Raw genomic sequence first — 19,417 nt, 5'->3', positions numbered from 1 at the left:
TTGCCTGACCAACGTAGTCTCTCCTAGGTTTGACTAGTCAAAGGCCGAAACTGTAATTTATTTCGGGCTTTGACTAAGACCGTCAGTCAGACCTGAGGATTGCCTAGTCAAACCTAGGAGTGCCTGAAATTCGGGCTTTGACTATAACATATGTGTTACGGACAATGACGCAAATCCGGCCAACAACGTTATTGGCCGGCCAATAACGACAATGGCCGGTTGAATTGGTCATTGTCGACAATGTCCGGATATTAACGTTATTGTCCAAACAAATTGGACATTGATGATAATTTTAAATATTTAAATATTTTTAAACATTTATATCATTGCCCGGCCAATGTCGACAATGCCCGTTGTTAATCGGTCAATGTTAAAATTTTGAATAAAAGATAGGTTATGTGTAGGTTTACTATTGTTTACTTCAAGTGTGCATATTGTGTATTGTTTTCATGCTGAAATTACTCGTAAATTATTTAATAATTTTGTTATCATTGATATCAACGATATGCGCACTCGTTTTAATAATATATAAACGCAATGGTCAAGTCAAAACGTGATGACAATAAATCATTTTTAAAACTGTGACGAATACAATAGCCGAATAAGTGAAACTAAAGAAGCGAAAAATATTTTGAGAACACCGGGATACTAAAAAAACAACAAAGCACTAATAGAATGGTTTGTAAATATGATGTAATTACAATAAGTGGTAAAGAGCGACTGATTATGCTAGTTGACGAAAACGCCCAGTCTTAAGTATTATATTATGCTACAACTGTATATTATAAAAATATTATTATTTCCTTGTTTGTATTTATGAATATGTTAGCCATATTATGTTAAATAAAGACGTTTTATTTGTTTTTAATAACTACTTATATTTCTGCAACTACGTTCAGAAACATCTTAGTATCTCATTTTAAACACTTATTGACTCACACCGATTATCTTCTGAGGCATCGATTTATCAACATTGGCCATTTGCTTCTGGCTACTGTCGTTATTGACCGGTTATTGATGAAAAATATAATTTCACGTTAAGTTTTTACAACATTGGCCAAGAGCTAAGGTTATTGTCGTTAATGGCCGGGCATTGTCGTTAATAACCAAGGAAAATGGACATTCACGACAATGCCCGGCCATTAACGTCAATGTCCAATTTACATCATTGACCGTAATATATGCATATATGCTGTATATGTATTGTATAAATAACATAATATTAAACTTAAACATTGTTACATTGGTACACTTTGTAACCAGATAAACAATAAAGTAAAGATCTCTTGTTTAGATTACAACATAAACATAAATTAGATCAATCTCCAAAACCTCTTATCGTCCCCCGTATTATCAGTGTTGGAAATCTTCGGTTATCTCGCGTATTTTTCAATTATGGTGAGTGGCGTCGATAAAAAATGCAGAAACCAACGATGTAGGCTTATACATATTGGCTAATTTTAGTAGTGAATCCTTGAACGTTTAATTGCGAACAAGCATATCAGAGGCACCAACCACAGATTCCAAAGTACCAAATTGATATACAAGTTGTTTGTTTTTGAAGGAAGTGATATAAGTGACATGAAACAGTAACTGTCAGGTTTGTTACATTTAATTTAATTTTTTTTATTAGAAAATTGTTTTAATGGTAATGAAAAATATACAAGGACTATGTAATATTACGTTTCAAAGTAAATATTTGTCGTTACTGTGAGTGGGATGATGAACCTTGTCTACAATCAGACAATTAATAATTATTCTCATTCAATTATCTCATTTCCAATGATTGCTTCTGCTGAAAATAAATGTATTTGTCCTACTTTCATTGGTTTCTTCTAAATATTGCAAAATTATTTTTACAAGACCGCTCAATAGTATGCACCTTTCATTTATGTAAACTTTTCTTGAAATGTCATACACTAGTTTAGAGGAATTAGTTATCTTCCCTGTTAAAATTAGTAAAGCAATATTAAGATATGTATACTAATTACTAAGGTTTTTCACAGTTTTCACCGTATTCCTTCACTCAACAGTTCTCTCCAGTTCTTTCTGTTTTGCCAGTCCCCTTCCTGCAAATTTATTCTTTCCATTGCTTCATCTCTGAAATATCTTCGGGGTCTGCGTCTCTTCCTTCTTCCTATCATCGGGCTCCACTCTGTTACTTTATTTATTCGACGATTTTGCTCTGCTCTTCTGATATGCCCGTACCAGGTTAATCTCTTCTGTTCGATTTAGCCTATTGTATCTGAGTTCATTCCCATTTTATTCTTAATCTCTATGTTATTTATTCTATCTCTTGTTATCACACATAAGTGAGGATACTTCACTTAACGAAAAAGTACGTAATATTAATAAAAATGTTAATTCAGACAACAAAAGCAATACTTAAAATTTGTCCAATTCTTTGTTTTATTGGAACAACAAAGCGATGTTCATCAATTCCTTATTTTTGTTAGTTGATCCAATGTATTGCGTTTATTGAATGGATGAACATCTATTTATTAATATTACGAACACTGTTCACTGAGCCAACGAACACTATTCATTGAAACAACAACGTCGTTAATTGACCGACGAAGACTATTCGTTGTGTCAATAACAGTGTTATTTCTCCTAACGTATTTCGTTTATTTCTACAATTATTTTCGTTTATTCTTACAATTAATTCCGTTCATTCCCACAATAAATACGGTTATTCTTACAAGCAATTCTATTCATCCCTACAATCAGTTTCGTTCATTCCTACTATGAACGTATTTTATATTGATAATTACTGAATGCATTATCTCAATATATGATATTAATTGATTAATAATAATTTTACAAATCCCCCTTTTTTGTCCCAAACCTAATGGACTTTACACTTTAGACTGTATGATTTCACCTACACAGTGCGCTGAAAAAAGTGTTGCCCCCCAAAACTTATTTATTTTTAGCACATAAGCAAAACACTCGGACAGGTCGATTTTTAAAATAATCAAAGTATATTATAACGTCAATGTTTCGAACTTCACGCGATCCTTCTTCAGGTGACAGCTACAACTTTGGTTTTTTAAATGGGAAAGTAGATCATGTGACAGCTCATTTAATAGCGTTTGAAATAGTAATTCCAAAAATGTATAACACTTTAATCCTTTTGGAGAGCGCACGTGCAAAATTTTGATCGAATTCTTTGTAAACGCATTCATTTTTTTTGAAATTCTGAGAAAACTAATAAGTATTTTTGAAAAATTTAAACGCAGAATAAAAGATTACATTATTACCGAGGGCCGAAAGTCCATTAGAATAAATAAACAGTTTCTTTTGAATGGTATATTTGAAATTAAAAATCATACTAAATTTTCTATTTTTCACCCCTGTGACTTATTAAAATAATTATTATACAAGTTCTCAGGGACTTCAGACCCTCGATAATACTGTAATATTTTATTCTGTGTTTAAATTTTTCAAAACTACTAATTAGTTTTCTCAGGATTCGAAAAAAATGAATACGGACTACACTTGGAAACCAAATGAAATTATTCGGCACTTCGGCAGAGGTAACAGCATTGTTTAACAAAGAACGATAAGGAAAAGCCGTTACATTTCAAATGGTCAAGCAAAACATTTATTGTTTTAACAACTTCGTTTATGGTTACCATGAACGCATTGATTGTGATTATTAAACGCAGTAGTAGATTGATTAATGCATTCGTTGTCACAATAATCAGTTTACATCTATGAAATAATCAAATATTACTCTATATTAACAACATTTGTACATTGTTTTAATGAAATCTGTACATTGTCAAGATAAACCAAGGTAATTGCTTATCATCTACGAAATCAAGAAAGTGCTTTGCTGTCAGAATTACCATTATTTATTAAATATACGAAACTAACTTATTGTCTGAATAAATTGAGTGATATTGATTAATGTACTCTAGTTATTTTCACAATTATTATTCAATCATTGTGACAATAACCAAATACATCGATCAATGTCTAAAAGTTCATTGAAAAAAAAAAAAATTAAATTGTTATTACAACGAAATACTATTCAATAATCACTGTTAATCAATATTACGAACTAAACTTTTTTGAGTGTTCTTGTCCTGGTATTATATAGGTATTCTTCTTTTTGTTTTTATGCTGATGTTCTTTTCCCACAGTACCGGATTCAATTTTGGTATGTGGTATGCAGTCTCTTGTTTGTCCTAGTCTATTTTTATATCTTCTTCCGTTATTGTTTGTTTGATATTATGAAACCTAAATACTTTTTCTTGTCTGTTCCTTAGATTTGTTTACCTTGGTTTATTTCCAGCTGTTTTATTTCTGTATTCTCCGTTGTTAGATATTCAGTTTTCTTGAGGTTTTTTCCATCCCATTCATTCTATATTTCTGTTCCAGTTTTCTCATCATAAAACTGAGGTCATCTTCGTCTTGTGCGGTCACTATTTCATCTTTGGCTTTTTATCAACTCTTCGTGAGTCTTTGCTGATCACTATTTGGTCGTCAGCAAAACTTAGGGTAGGTATATAGATATTCGTTCCGTACTGGCGCGACTACAGATTTTATTTCCAATTTTTCGGAGAGTGGTTCTACTGTGTACTGGTATACCCATTCCTTCGCACTTCCTTTTCCACGATTTCAGGGTTTTTTTCTAGGAATATTTTGAACATGGCAGGGGATTTGGAACAGCCCTGTCGTAGTCCTTTTGTCGTCCTAACTGGACTACATATTTTATTGCCTGTTTTGATAGCTACTTTGTTGTTTTTGTAGAGTGCTTTTACTGCTTTTATTAATATATTATTGTGGAACTTCGATGTTATCCATTGCTTCCCATAACTTGGTTCTAGGTGTCGAGTTATATGTCTTCTTAATATCTACAAATCCAGATGGATAGATCTATTTTTGATAATTCTTTTTTCTATTAGTTGTTCGACCGTGTAAATGCGATCTAAGCATGTTTTCCTCGCTGTGAAACCTGCCTGGTCTTCTCCGATTTTCTGCTTTATTTGTTCTTTAGAGTTTTGATCGTTCTTTTTACCTCAGCTAGGCTTAATTGGATTTATTAACACAAATGGCAGATCATTTTAGATATCGCACATCCCGTTCTAAACTATAACAACTAAAAATATTAAAATTTGACAGGAGAGTGAAAACAAAATATTTGCTTTAATTATTTCCTAACAATGGTGGATTAATAATGGGATATTTCCTAACAGCATTTTTAATTTTTTTATGAATATTTTAGATAGGAAAAATATTTGATAAAAGAAAATAACAACAAAAAAAATCGACATTTTGATTCGAAATAATACAGTTTTCGAAAGACTAAGTTTTCAATCTAATGGCATATAAAACAACATAATGTTACTTTACATCCCACCAGACTGAAAACAATGGGAACCTTCTCTGGTTACACCTCCGAGGCTTCTACAATTTGCAAGCCATAACGGACGCTGAGACTAAGGAATATGAGGGAATTTTACAATTTATAATTCACGTCCCATCTGCTCAGCGCGGTAAAGTTCCAACGAGAATGGTTCGCTTCGTACTCCAATCAATATTTTCAATTTCGTTGCAAAACGAAAATACAGCCGCATCATATTCTAGTCCAATCAGAGAGTGCAACAAGCACCTCTACCGGTTTCGAAATTTATTAGTCTCTCATCAGATGCAATATGACATCCCGACGCTATATCCACGATCCAGCCACGATGACCTGGTATGTCTCCAATTGAACACGTCTGACACATAATAGATTGCAGGCTCTTCAATTTATAGCTCCCTGTACAGACTTTAGCAGGTCTTACTCACGAGTTTCTAGTAGCCTGGAATAAGATACCCCAACAGGATATCAACCACTTCTCAGAACGATGCCCAGGCGGGTCAATCCTCAATACATTCTTGAACCATCTTCTACAGAAAGTCAACGAATCAAATAATTTAATCATTTTACTAAGTGATAATAAACATACATGTGTACAAGAAAAATTATTAAAATCGGATAATTATATTGTAGCTGTTTACTTTTTTTTGTACTCAGGTATAAGAATAAAATGGAACAATAATTTTAGGGAGCTTGTTTCACAGGATAATTTACACTTTGAGAAGTAAAATGTACAAGTAAGAAGTGACAAGTGACAAGTGACAACTGACAAGAAGGTGTTAAGTGAGAAGTAACAAGTAAAGGTTCACGCAGTGCAAAGTTCTTTCTGACAAGTTCAAAGTAACCGCGTCAGTGCACAATGGAGGAAGAACAACGTTTACAAATACGGAACATTATAAGGGAGATAGTTGAAGTGATAGCTCACAGCCGACAAAACATCATGTAATAATAATATACAAAACCATTTAATATTTGGTACATAAATGTCGCTCGTCCCAGCACCAGACTTGTTAGAATTTTTTATTTTCTTCAGCTCTTGATAATAGGTTGATTTTATGCTTCTTATTTTAACATATGCATCTTTCGGGCCGAAGTCTGTCATGTTCATACTTATACTTATTTTTAAAAGAGATGCATCGCGTAATGGTTTGTTTCTGTACTGTTTGCTATGTATATAGTAAAGACATTCGTACTGTATAAATTTCTTAACGAAATGCATAGTTTGCTCCTCGGTACACTTCATTTTCTGCGTTCGTACTATGCACTTGTCACAGCGAAACTGTTTTCACACTGCGAAGTTGTCACTGTTCTCAGTTGTTGCGAAGAGAGGGGGAAGGCTACTTGTTAGGAAAAATCAAATCAATTCTATTCACTTTACTTCGCATTCGCGCTTGTCACTCACACTTGTCACTTCACAGCTATTCTGTTCACACGGTACTATTCAATTCTCATTTTTTTGTCACTCACACTTTTCACTCGCAGTGACAACTTCTCAAAGTGTAACTTAGTCTTTAAGTCGTAAGCCTTGGCATTCTTTTTGAGAAATAATTATTGGTGAATATTCTGAACATTTCTATGCTGTCTGGTATTTTTCTACCTGAGATCTGAATGTGTTTCTCTCAAAATTTCATGTTTTTTGTTTATGCTGAGGGGCGTAACAGAGGCGTCCGCAGCGTGAAGCTTGCGGGGGGGCAATCGATCAGGGGCCCTATCTTATCGTCTGATATTATGTACAAATCTGTTATAGGTATATGATTTTACTTTGTGTGTTTAAATTTAAAAACGTAAATTTCTATATAGGCGTATTCGGCAAGTGAATCATCTCATATCTAGAAACTTAATCCTTTCCGCTTTCCGGTCTCACGAACTTTTAAGGTGACGACAATAAACTATAATGCTTTGTACGTGGCTATTGAAAGATTTGAGAATTGCAATTTGCCAAATTTTAGAACAATATTTGTAAATCTAGAAATGGGTTTTCTCTTTAATGTTTACCTTCGTTTAGTATTTCGATACAATTATCCAGAGGCGTAACAGAGGCCCCCACAGTTTGAAGCCTACGGGGGTCCCCAATATATCAAGGGCCGTCGTCAAAGGGGCAAATGTCGTCTAATATATGTAAAAATGTGTTGTTATATTATTTTCATACATACGTTTTTTAAGCAGTGCAGTATTGGAAATGAAGTTGTCCATCCGAAATAATAAAATTGTAGATATATTCGTTGATAGTACATATTGCACGAAGAAAATTGTTCATCTCATAGAATAATACTATGTACTAATGTAATCATTTATTAATTTTTGTTCTATTTTATTCTATACCAATAAAGATAAAAAATGTAAGTCGTCATAAACAATGCATGAATACACTAATGGCTCAGTAAATGACAGTTTTGAAGTGAAATTATTATCGGCGTTACGACGGACGGATTTGCTTGACAATTTGGATTTAGGTTCTAGTTACACTCCACCTCAAAATTGGACTTATGCCGTTGGTTGCTTTTACTTCGGGGGGTAACACCACTCCTTGGGGTGAAAAACATACGTTTAAAATAAGTCCGAAAATGCATAAATTGACTAATTATAAGCAACTTTTGTTCTATAGAGTTTCTTTATCTATGTTAATATTTTTTCAAATCATTTGTGAATGAAAATGTTTATTTTTTAACAAAAAACACCGTTTTCTGGCGGGTTTTTCGCAAATAACTCAAAAAAATAAGTAATTATCGAATTAAATATTAGATATCGAAAAAATGTTTGTAGGAAAAATGTAGCTAATAAGATACAAAAAAAAAATGGTGTACCTACTTATTTATCATGTCTATCGACACAGTAAAAGTACAGTTGAAGTTCATGAAAAATTATTCTTATTCGTCCAAAAATTATTATTAATTCCAAATCGAATATTTCAACCTGGAATAACCAAAAAATGAAGCACTTTTCGGGAAAAACTCATTAAAACTCATTAAATGTTTCAAAAAAAGCTTTATTTTTATTTTTTATAAAAGTTTCGTGAACCAAAACTATAGGTATGAGCTACGCTCAAACAAAGTTGGCCCCTATTTTTTTGGTAAAAAAAAAATCGTTAAAATCTGCCCCTATTTGGCACCTCAAATAAAATTTATCGTTAGCGCTTTACCATTTACTTTAAATATTTATTGTTTATATGATCTGTAAGTTTGCCCGGTTCGAAGTTCTTATTTTTGGAAACATTTGGTTTCATAGTAAAAAAAGTTTTTTTATTTTGGGAAAATGTTTTTTTTTCCAAAATAACTTAAAAAGTAAGTATTAGTGATACGAAAAAATTTCAACGAGTAAAGAAATGTAGGTTTTGCTTTTATAAATATTTTGGCTTTATTTTGTTTTTATGTAAGACAAAAATTGGTTAAGATATGGCTGTTTAAAATTTGCATATACTCGTGATTAGTGACTCGTTCAAGCCCTTTTAATCCGTGAAACTTACAGGTCAAATAAAAAAGTTAAGTAATTTTGGGGTGCTAAATAGAGGGAGATTTTCACAATTTTTTACCAAAAAATGGGATTAACTGTATTTTGAGCGTAACTGGCTTTTTGATGCTAGAAACTTTTGTAAAAAATAAATCTTCTTTTAAACACTTTAAAAAAGCTCTAATGAGTTTCCCCGAAAATTATTTCATTTTTGGTTATTTCACGTTGAAATATTCGATTTGGAATTTGACGAATAAGAAAAACTTTTCATGAGCTACAACTATTACTTCACTGGGTCGAGAGACTTCATTTTTGTTTCATTTTTTTATAAGCTAGATACATTTTTGCTAACAATATTCTGTTCGATCAAATACTTACTCTTTGAATTATTTGCGAAAAATTGCCTAAAAACGTGTTTTTTCTTTGTTGAACAATAAACATTTTTACTCATAAATAGGTAACTCGAAAAGTCTTGAGTTGACCACTTCGGTGGTGACACTGAAAATTACACGGTGTCGCCATATTTTACGTTCATTTACTGGGCTGTAACACATATACCTAGGTATTTGTCACACATGTCGCATTTAGTAATTTTTTAAAGGGGGCCCCATTCCAATTCTGCGGGGAGGCCCGGATGGAGTTTGTTACGCCACTGTTTAGGCTATATTAATTTGTTTATTTTGTTATAGGTTAGTCAACATGATAGAAATAGTTTTGATTGTGACCGCCTTGGCGGTCCTAATGTATTATGTGGGATACAAACCCATGCAATATTGGAAGGATCGAGGAATAAAACAGGGAACAACCGCCTGGTTTTTTGGCGATAATCTCGGTACAACAATAAAAAGGGAAAGTTTCGCTGATATGGTAATAAGAGTGTATAATGCAGTGCCAGAAGTACGGTAAGATACTATGTACAACAGACTATATGTGAATACAGTAGAACCCCGATTATCCGTGCACGAAGCACGGATAATCCGAACATTTATTTCTTATATATAATAACGATATAATACATATATGTACGTATATATATATATATATATATATATATATATATATATATATATATATATATATGTACCTACCATAAAAAGATAACAGAAAAAATAAATCTTTTATTACGAGTCTTCTTCTCGGCGTATAGAGTTTCGTACCAGCGATTTACGATGAAGATATTTTGATAAAACCTGAAAAATGCAATTTGAGTAATAAAAAATTATAGCACGGATAATCCGCATCCCGGATAATCTGCACACGGATAATCAAGGTTCTACTGTAATTACACTTTTGTAAAAAAGAACTTTTTCTAACACCACGTTTTTATTACTTATGGGATAGAATTAATTTATTTTAATTTAATAAAATACATATTATTTATTTTTTTTGTTATGTTAACAAACTTGCGAGGTAATTTAGCAGTTACAAATGAATAGAAAGGTTTACATTCTAAACGACGTTTAGAATCTATTGAGACAACTAGTAAGGCCCTTTTTTTGAAAAGTGAGAACTAATTTAACCATATAAAATTTAAAAATGGCTAAAAAATTCCCAAATAAAACTTAATGCATCTATGTAAAAGCTGTTGAATATTGCATTGTCACCTAGCTCTGAGCTATTCTAAAAATATCATATCTCTAGCTAGTCGGGAAGTATGTTTAAAATTAATTACAAAATTTTTCCCGGACAAAGTGACAAAGAAAATATAAGAAAGAGATAAAATACACACACCCGCAAAATTAGCCGAACACCTTAAAAATAAGACATGTTTGATGTCTCGAATTTCTTAAACCTGTTGTCCGATTTGAGTGATTCTTTTAGTATGTTATAGCCTTATTATTTAAGAATATCGCTGTAGTAATATTGTTGCTAGACAGGTAAATATCATTTTATACCGGGTGTACCAATCACACTGTGTTTTTTTCTTAAAGTTTGGAACACCCTGTGGAATATTCTAGCATATGTAAAATATTAAAATTAAAACTCGATTGTAGACTTAGGCTTTCGTAACATTTTCCTTTTTGATTCATTTACTAATGTGGGATAATAAAAAAGTTATGTGCGTTAACAACTATTCATGTTTTTTATCATTAAATCCTCATAGTAGGGGAGGAAACTATGCTAAATGTGCAGTCACTCGAGCGTTATGGGCACCTATTGGATTGTGAAGAGTATGTGCTAAAACCAGAAATATGTTAAGTCAAATTTTCCATAAAGTGGGAGACATTTTATTATTTTTTAATTTAATTTTCAATTTGAAATAATCGTTTTTCTTTTCGATTATAGCGCTATCTATCCATAATTCGAAAAAATGTGTCGAATTAAAGTTGATTATTTTTACGTAAATAATCCAAATATGCAATAAAAATTGGGGGCTCTTATTTAAGATTTTAAATTAAATCCCCCACCCCACCTCAGTGGGGGCTCGTGTTTGGAGTCATTCGATAGATTTTTCAAAAATTATTTTAGAGTTTTTTGATCTGATGTTTATTTCGCCAAATATCGCAGGGTTCGTATTTAAAATTTTTAACTTACCCCTCACCTCTTTCCGTGGGTGTTTGTTTTTTGTATCACTCGATAGAACTTTGAAAAATATTGAACACGTATTTTATAGTTTTTCGATTTGACTTTCATTTCGCGAAATATTCGCTTTTTTGTAAGACTTTGTGACTCGCCTATTCTCTGAGGCCCCGTTCAAATCGTCAGATTTTTTAAATATACACTATTTTGCATGTTTTCCATCAATATCTCCTTATTTTCTGCTTAGTTTAATAAACAATCCTAAACTAGGCTATGAGAAAGTTTCACAAAAAAAACGAATATTTCGCGAAATAAACGTCAGATCGAAAAACTAAAAAATACGTGTTTATTATTTTTCAAAAATCTATCGAATAATACTAAACACGACCCCCACGGAGAGGGGTGGGGGTTAAATTAAAAATTTTCAATACGAACTCTGCGATATTTCGCGAAATGAACGTAAAACTGCAAAATACACGTATTCAATATTTTTCAAAAATCTATCGAATGGCTCCAAACACGACCTCCCACAAAGGTGGGGTGGTGGGTTACTTTAAAATCCTAAATAGGAACCCCCAATTTTTATTGCAGATTTGGATACTTGACGTAAAAATAAGCAAACTTTTATTCACAATATTTTTTCCAATTATGGATAGATAGCGTTATAATCGGAAAAAACGATTGTTGGAAATGGAACATTAAATTAAAAAATGGAGAGTCCCAACTTTATGGAAAACTTATCTTAACTTTTTTTGGTTTTATCACCCACTCTTCACAATCAAATAGGTCCCCATAACGCTCGAGTAACTGCAAATTTAGCATACTTTCCTCCCCTACTATGAGGATTTACTGATGAAAATCATGGCTAGTTGTTAAAGCACATACTTTTTTTATTTTCCAACATAGGTAAATGAATAAAAAAAGAAAATGTTAAAAAAGACTAAGGCTATAATTGAGTTTTAATTTGAATATTTTATATATGCTAGAATATTCCACAGGGTGTCCTGAACTTTAAGAAAAAAAACACAATATGATTGTTACACCCGGTATAAAATGACGTTTACCTGTCTAGTAACAATATTATTACACCCATATTCTCAAATAATAAGGCAATAACATACTAAACGAATCACTAAAATCGGACAACAGGTTTAGGAAATTCGAGACATCAAACATGTCCCATTTATTTATACATACACATATTTAAAAGTTCTAAAAGGCATTTGAGGAGTAGCTAATGAAAAATCCGTGAAAACGTACAGCTGATTGTGCTTTGTTTTTTTAAACAATTTTAATATTTGAAAAAAAGAGAGAAATCTCTCATTTTAGAGAAAAATAGTTCAAATAAAAGTTGTTTTTAAATAAAAAAACCTTTATGTTTGCAGTAATTTATTAATGTTAATTACTTTGTTTTTTTACATAATGATATGTAATATAACTACTCAAAATTGTGGCTGAATGAATTATATGTGGGACCTATTGGGTTGTGAAGATTAGGTCCCAAAACCAAAAAAAGTTAAGTAAAGTTTTCCATTTAATGGGGAATTTCCATTTTTTAATTTAATTTTCCCTTTCCAACAATCGTTTTTTGCGATTATAGCGTTATCTTTCCATAATTCGAAAAAATGTCTTGAATAAAAGTTACTTATTTTTATGTAAGAAATCCAAATCGGAAATAAAAAATGGGGGCTCCTATTTAAGATTTTAAAGTAACCCCCATCCCCTATCAGTAGGGGGACGTGTTTGGTGCCATTGGATAGATTTTTCAAACATATTGAATACTTACGTGTATTTTTCAAGTTTTTTATCTGATGTTTATTTCGTGAAATATCGCAGGGTTCGTATTTAAAATTTTAAATTTACCTCCCACCCTTCTCCGGGGGGCCGTGTTTGATATTAATCGATAGATTTTTGAAAAATATTAAGCACGCTTTTTTTAGTTTTTCGATCTGTCGATAATTTCGCGAAATATTCGCTATTTCTTGTGAAATTTTGTGACTCTCCCATTTCCTTACGCCTGTCTCAAATCGTCAGATTTTTTAAATATACACTCTTTTGCATGTACTTAACTTACTTTATCTTAATCTGTCGATTTCGAGTTTTTTAAGAATATTTTTTTTTTCGGCCCCCCCTTAACGAACTCCCATGTATTAAGAGCCAATATATGGTAGAGATACATTTACAGGGTACAAGGTTTCTACCCATGTGATAATCTGACGCGCTCGAGTAACTGCAAAAATCCCCGCTTGGGCACCCCTAACGTTATTAAAATGTTCTAAATTTTAAACATATCGAGTAAATAGTTTAAGTTATTCAATCTGTTTATTCCGAGCGTTTATTTCTACAAAATTGTAGAGATACTTTGTAAATAGAAAAGTGGATTCTTTGAAGCTTTATGAAGGTGAATAAGAAATACTTCAACATTTTAATAAATTTGTTATTAAAAAACCGTTTAAAAATAGGCAGACTTTTTGACTTAAATAATAATAAATAATGATAAACTAAATTTAACATTTCTTACGTCACCTGCCTGCAAGTAGGTTCAACAAAAAGCTGGTGACTTTAAGAGCGTAAGCACAAAATTTCGCACCGATGCTTTTTAAATGCATTCATTTTTTTTTCGAATCCTGAGAAAACTAATAAATATTATATTACCGAGGGCCTAAAGTCCCTTAGAATAAACAAAAAGTTTCTTTTAAATGAGATATTTGAAATTAAAAATCGCACTTAATTTTCTCTTTTCTTTCACCACTTATTAATATAGAAACTTATTAATATAAACATTATAGAAGTTTTCAGGGACTTTCGGCCTCGGTAGTAATGATATCTTTCATCCTGCGTATAAATTTTTAAAAATACTTATGAGTTTTCTTAGTATTCGAAAAAAATGAATGAATTTAAAAAAACATTAGTCCGAAATTTTGCGCCTACGCTCTTAAAAAAACATAATCTTCCGTGGCCGACAGGAATCAAGATAGCATTTTTGTCTTTAAAGCATGTCTCCATTGTTTATTAATTGAAAAGTAAACAGATTCTAAATAAAAATCTAAATTTTGGGCTCCAATTTATAGAGATTAATTATTTTTTTGTAAAATGTATCTGCCTGCTTTGTGGGCAAAAATTATTTATTTCATTTTTTAAGATTGTTAAAAAACGAGGCAATACAGCTGTACTTCTTCACACGAATTTTTCATCAGATACTAGTGGAGTCACTGAAGGTGGATATGAGCTATTACCTCCGATTTCGTTCAACCTCCATCGATTTGCATGAAAATTGGTGAGCGGTTAGAGGATATCTCAAGAAACAAAGGTGACATGGTTCCAACTTGCGCTTTTACCCTGGGGGTGGATGCCACCCCTTCTCGGAGTGAAAATTATTTTATTAAAAATAACCCCATAATAAGATAGGGGGACAAATTCTAAGCAAAATTGGTTATATAAAGATATTAAAATAAATCAAAACTTTTTGAGTTATTAAAGATCAAAAATTTTAATTTTTCGTACGAAAAATGCATGTTTTTAACCGATTTTTCATAGATAACTCAAAAAAGTTTTACAAAAAAGTTATAATTACCAAAATTGAAGCTAATAAAAGATTAAATAAACATCTTACTAAAAAACCTTTTAATACTAACTAAAAGTGAGTTATAGGTAATTGAATGCATATTTTTTTTGGCGAGTACCCAAATCTAAGTATTCAAGCTTAAATTACGGGAAAATGATGCATTTTATAACATAAACTTATTAAACATTTGTGAAAGTACTTAGAAATATCTATCAAATGAGATCCCGAACAAGTTAATAGTTTTAAAATTTATGCTCCAAAAATATCTCAATCTTTTAAAAATTTTTCCAAAAAATGTTACCGTTTTTTTTAATAACTCCGTTAATTTTTACGATATCAGGTTCACCTAAAACCTGTTTTAAAGGGAATTCTAAAAGCTATTAAAACGCGTTGAATTTAATCTTTTATACCCCTTACTTTTTTAAAAATTAAAGATTAAATGGCCACGGTTACATGGTTCTCGTAGCAAAATTTAAGCTTTAAACGTTTCTAATCAACTATTTTTAATGGGAATAAGCCACAATTTTACCAAAAAAATGATTTTATTAACGTTTCGAAGCCCAAGTCGGGTTTCGTTGTAAAAATACAAAATACTACTAAAATAAACAAAAATGTTGTTGCTAAGTAAAAAAATTCATAGTCATGTAAGTAAAAATCTATAATTTTTAGCAATGCAAATAATTAATGCCCGGTTGCACCAACAGATCTTAAGCTTAAGTCGAGAATATCATAAGCATTAATATAATATAATTATAATATATTACAATAAAAATACCATAATATAATAACAGATATAATTGATAATAAGGTAAGAATCTAAAATTATGATGCAACGTAAGTGATACTCAAGGAGGCCCTATCTATAAGTAGAGCTTAGCTAAGTGGAGCTTAAGATCTGTTGGTGCAACCAGGCATTAAACCGGTATAATTTGACTTAAGCTTTCAAATGCTGTAAGCAGAATTGCTATTTTATTGTCTAATCAAGTTATTCGGGGACTATGCATCCTACGAAAAAACTTGTAAAAACATTTTTTGCTTAGAATTACTCAAGAATTACAAAAAAATATTTTATTTTGCGAAAAATTGCTGTTCTCCTCAAGTTCTTTGTTTATAACAAACTTATCGACATCCGGATCAACTGTTACCCAAAACATTTGTGTTCTACGGGTCAAAATACGTATAGAAACTTGGGTAGGACCATCTAAATAAAGGAGGCCGTTGTACCCCCTCCCTGGCGACCGCCCTAATTTGTTGATAAGCCAAAAATTGTTTATAACTTTAAAACATTCCTGAGGCTGCTTAAATAATCCGATTTCAATTCTGTAAGGTGTATTAGATAGGTAGAGCGCTTGTTTATATGTAAATAAAAAAATTAGAAAACTTTTAAATGGTCTACTTTTTGTTCATAATGTTTTTAAAAAAAATTGAACTTTTTTAAAAAAATTAGATTGCAAAATTATTATGCAAAATCTATTAGGTCGATTTTAATGAAATTTGGTAGACTGTTTAAGTATATTAGTCGGAGAGATAGAAACGGATTTTGTGCGTGATAAGTAATACGGAAAAACTATGCGGGGATATGTTGATTTAGTTGTGTACATGACTTTCCCCAACTGCCGGAAACCAGAGTGGGGGACGAGGGTAGTTATAAGGGGTCAAAGTTGCGGATTTTATTTTTTTTGTGACGCTCATGATCGAGATAGTGCACCAAAATTTGGGAATAAGTAGGTCATGAAGTAACTAAGTAAAATCCCTAGGAGCGGAACGTTGCGTGGCCTACAAAGGGTGGGGGTAGGGGTGAATATAAAAAATATAAAGTAGACAAAGCGAAAACGGCGGGTTCGTTGGGAAATATATTCCCATGAGATTTTTTTGCATAATCACATACGTGAGACATCCCAGAATAAGGTTTAAGAAGTCGCCCACGTAACAAGTTTTCCAAATTTTTTTTAACAATTTTTTTTAATCAAATGGTAAATATCCATATTTTTGGCCCTGAAAATTTTTTTGTAGGTTTTTTGGACCATTTTGGATAAAAAAGGTCTCCTATAATTTTTCTCTAAAGTTGATCGTTTTCGAGTTATAAGCAATTAAAAATTGAAAAATACCAAAAGTGTCGATTTTCATGGCTTAATAACTTAGTTAAAAGTTATTATTATGAAAGTCAGAAAATGACTAAATCAAAGTTTAAATCCCCCCGTACAAGATCCTGAAGAAATTTTTGTCATTATTTTATTACTAAGCTGTTGTTTTTAAGTAATAATAATGAGCGCCATGCACGTGTTAGGCGGCCGTAAATGCTGAGTGCGAGAGAGATGTCATCCGGCAGTCCAATTGTGCATCTTACTTGCACTCACATTTACAGCCGCGTCAATACGATCTAACCGCTTATCGTTATTAATTAAAAATAACAGCTTAGTAATAAATTTATGACTCAGATTTGTTCAGAATCATGTAGCGGGGCTTTAAACTTTGATTTAGTCACTTTCTAACTTTCATAATAATAATTTTTAATCGAGTTATTAACTTTTAAAAACGGCCATTTTTGCGTTTTTCAAATTTTAAATTGCTTATAACTCGAAAAAGATCAACTTTAGAGAAAAATTAAAACAGACCTTTTTTGTCCAAAATGGCCAAAAAACCTAAAAAAATTGTCCGGGACAAAAATATTGATTTTCACAATTTGATTAAAAAAATTGTTAAAAAAAATTGGACCACTTTTCACGTGGGCAACTTCGTGAACCTTATTCTGGGATGTCTCACGAATGTCATCATGCAAAAAAATTTCATGGGAATATTTTTCCCAACGAACCCGGCGTTTTCGTCTTGTCTAAAGGGTTTTTTGCGACCTTCCTGATTGAGATAGTGCACCAAAATTTGGAAATAAGTAGACCATGACATAACTAAGTAAAATCCCCAGAGCCGGAAACCAGAGTGGGGGACGAGGATAGTTATAAGGAGTCAAAGTCGCGGTTTTTATTATTTTTTTTTGTGACCCTCATGATCGAGATAGTGCACCAAAATTTGGTACTAAGTAGGTCAGGACGTAACTAAGTAAAATCTCCAGTGGCGGAACGCTGCATGGCCGACAAAGCGGTGGGGGCAAGGGTGAATATAAAAATTATAAGGGATTTTTTGTGGTGTTCGTGATCGAGATAATGAACCAAAATTTGGGAATCTGGATTTTACTTAGTTATGTCATGGTCTACTTATTTCCAAATTTTCGTGCACTATATCAATTACGAACGTCGCAAAAAACCCTTTATATTTTTTATATTCCCCCCTACCCTCACCCCTTTATCGGTCTCGCAACGTTTCGTCCCTAGACATTTTATTTAGTTACATCATGACCTACTTATTCCCAAATTTTGGTGCACATCTCCATCATGAGCGTCACAAAAAAAATAATAAAAACCGCAACTTTGTCCCCTTATAACTACCCTCGTACACCACTCTGGTTTCCGGCCGTTGGGGAAAGTCATGTACACAACTAATTCAACATATCCCCGTATAGTTTTTCCATATTACTTATTACGCACAAAATCCGCTACCAGCTCTTAGACTATGTTATAAATATTTTTTTAGCGAATTACGAAGGTTCTAAGTGCAACCAAAAAGGTTGAAAAATGTTGAACAAAATCAGGCTTATTTTGCACTCTTATTTTGTATTTATTGCTATTTTGCAGAAAGGGTAATAATTTAAGACATTTTTAACCAGTCATATATCATAGAAAATTTAATTATCTTTATTTTATTTCTATATAGTCCAGAAAGCCACTGCGCATCCGTTAGAAAAAATATTCTAATTCGGATTTTTTGCACAATCTTACTCAAAAAGGACTTCCTTTTAACAAATTTGCATGTTGCCAGGACCAAAAGGTGGTCAAACATTTTTTAAACGTTTATTTTTGTTTTTTCCTAAAATTATTTTTTTTTGCATGGGAAAAAGTTTTTTTAGGTTTTTTGGATCATTCCAAATAGAAAAGGTCTTTAGTGACTTTTCTCTGAAAATGATAGTTTTTGACATATAAGTGATTAAAAATTGAAAAATTGCGAAATCGGCCATTTTTAACCCTCAAAAACTATGTGAAAAACTGAAAATTTGAATGTTGCCAAGGTAGGTAGATATTCTTTAAACATCTATTGATGAAATCCCGAAGAGTTATTTGCAATACAATATTCAAAACTCCTTTGATTTTTAATTGCTAATCAAGCGTGCGCGACACTATTTTCCACCGACAGTATGGTGCAAATGAAATGAATAAATTCGTTATTTCGTAAACCGGCGACTTTAAGGAAAAATCCTGAAGCAAGTCGATTTTTATTTTTAAGTTATGATATTGTGGCATATGTCGTATACTAGTGACGTCATTCATCTGGACGTGATGACGTAATCGATGATTTTTTTAAATGAGAATAGGGGTCGTGTTCTAGCTGATTTGAAAGGTTCTTCAATTCTCTATTCAGTAATGTAAACATTTATATATTTATTTATACAGGGTGTCCTTCTA

At 32.0% G+C, this 19,417-nt stretch overlaps 1 protein-coding gene across 1 annotated transcript in view; it reads left to right on the top strand.

Annotated features, from left to right (window-relative positions):
* The first annotated feature begins 1,400 nt into the window (after nucleotides 1-1,400).
* LOC126879084 (cytochrome P450 9e2-like) overlaps nucleotides 1,401-19,417 on the top strand; it is a 38,429-nt gene continuing 20,412 nt past the window's right edge. Inside the window, exons 1-2 of the mRNA XM_050642000.1 lie at nucleotides 1,401-1,600; nucleotides 9,511-9,723. Coding sequence (XP_050497957.1) covers nucleotides 9,521-9,723 — 203 coding nt within the window. The 5' untranslated portion in view covers nucleotides 1,401-1,600; nucleotides 9,511-9,520. The remainder of the gene's footprint in view (nucleotides 1,601-9,510; nucleotides 9,724-19,417) is intronic.

The sequence above is a fragment of the Diabrotica virgifera genome, chromosome 1 (genome assembly GCF_917563875.1).
Source record: "Diabrotica virgifera virgifera chromosome 1, PGI_DIABVI_V3a".
In the NCBI taxonomy this organism is placed as follows: domain Eukaryota; kingdom Metazoa; phylum Arthropoda; class Insecta; order Coleoptera; family Chrysomelidae; genus Diabrotica; species Diabrotica virgifera.
The sequence above is the reverse complement of the archived record's forward strand: the minus strand, read 5'-3'. Positions and strand labels throughout refer to the sequence as shown.